We start from the raw sequence: 1,176 nt of genomic DNA, 5'->3' as shown, positions 1-1,176 counted from the left end.
AAATACAGTTTGAAGGTCAGCTTATTCAAATTCATTCAAATTTTCCCTGTGGTTTGCTCCTCGGAGCCCTCCCAGCCTGCAGCCACTCCTGCCTGCAGAGGGCTCGTCCCGGCTGTGGCCAGCCCTGGGGCTGCCTCTAGAGAAGAGCAGACTCGTGATTGGGCTGAAATCAGAGCAAACCACAGCGCACACCAGGCTCTGGCTGCCCCCGTGGTGGGTCAGCACACACAGAGCCCTGCTCTCAGCTCAGGGAGCTCTATCAACGAACTCCCAGGGTAAATAACGCCAAAGTCTACTCATCATACCTGTGACAATGCATTAGGTACTATAAAAGCACAATAAATGAATCCTGAAAGGTAGATAGTTCATGGAAAATACACTGAAAGCACCATTTATAAATTTTTCCCTTATCAGTAAAAGGAACCATAACTGACATATTTTTCTTGTAACCCAATATTCCAGTTGCAGAAAGCTGGGATCTACACAAGCAGATGTGCCACCAGCCTGATGAGCTGGAATTTTGGAATTCCCAATTCTTTTTGCCTTTCCTTGATTAACAAGAGCTCAATAGCAATGGAGGCATCACAGCAGACAGAGTATCAGAAATGGGAAAAATACTGACAAGGTTGGCGGTCTGCTCAAAACAAGAATTTGGAGTAATGTTATTTTGGCACCACTATAAGATTTTCAGGAGCAACATCCTGACTCATTCAGCTAAATTTGGTACCTTTCATTATCAGCTAGGCCACATCAGCCAGCACCGTTTTGTTTCACACTTGAAACTGACTTGGGAATGAACTTTTTTAACCCTTCCATTCAAACAGAGTCCAACGAGCGCTTGTGATTTGACAGAAGAGCAAACAAAACCCTGTCACCTCTGTAAGGTGTGGCCAAACGCACGGGCACAAAACCTCCCTCGACATGAAACTTGTCCCTGGGGTAAAAGCCTCTGAGATAAGACTCCCACCTCCTGCCCAGGGCACAACCTTCTCCAGCACCCTGCAAGCAAGGTGCCACGCTCAGCACCCAGAGCCCCGAAGGCCGCCGCCCGCCGCCGCCCCCCCGTACCGGAGCCGGAGCCGGAGGTGGTCATGTCGGAGATGAGATCCTTCAGCGTCTTCCCCGCGGGCGCCAGGCTGCTCTCCGACAGCGGCTCCTCCACGTTGGGCTGCTTGG

At 50.3% G+C, this 1,176-nt stretch overlaps 1 protein-coding gene across 1 annotated transcript in view; it reads right to left on the bottom strand.

Moving 5' to 3' along the window:
- LOC103781126 (activin receptor type-1C) overlaps positions 1 to 1,168 on the bottom strand; it is a gene marked incomplete at both ends in the record, with an annotated part of 4,116 nt that extends 2,948 nt beyond the window's left edge. Inside the window, one exon of the mRNA XM_008948828.1 lies at positions 1,069 to 1,168. Coding sequence (XP_008947076.1) covers positions 1,069 to 1,168 — 100 coding nt within the window. The remainder of the gene's footprint in view (positions 1 to 1,068) is intronic.
- Positions 1,169 to 1,176: the final 8 nt, after the last annotated feature.

Source organism: Merops nubicus, unplaced genomic scaffold, assembly GCF_000691845.1.
Source record: "Merops nubicus isolate BGI_N331 unplaced genomic scaffold, ASM69184v1 scaffold46121, whole genome shotgun sequence".
NCBI classification, from domain to species: Eukaryota; Metazoa; Chordata; class Aves; order Coraciiformes; family Meropidae; genus Merops; species Merops nubicus.
The sequence above is the reverse complement of the archived record's forward strand: the minus strand, read 5'-3'. Positions and strand labels throughout refer to the sequence as shown.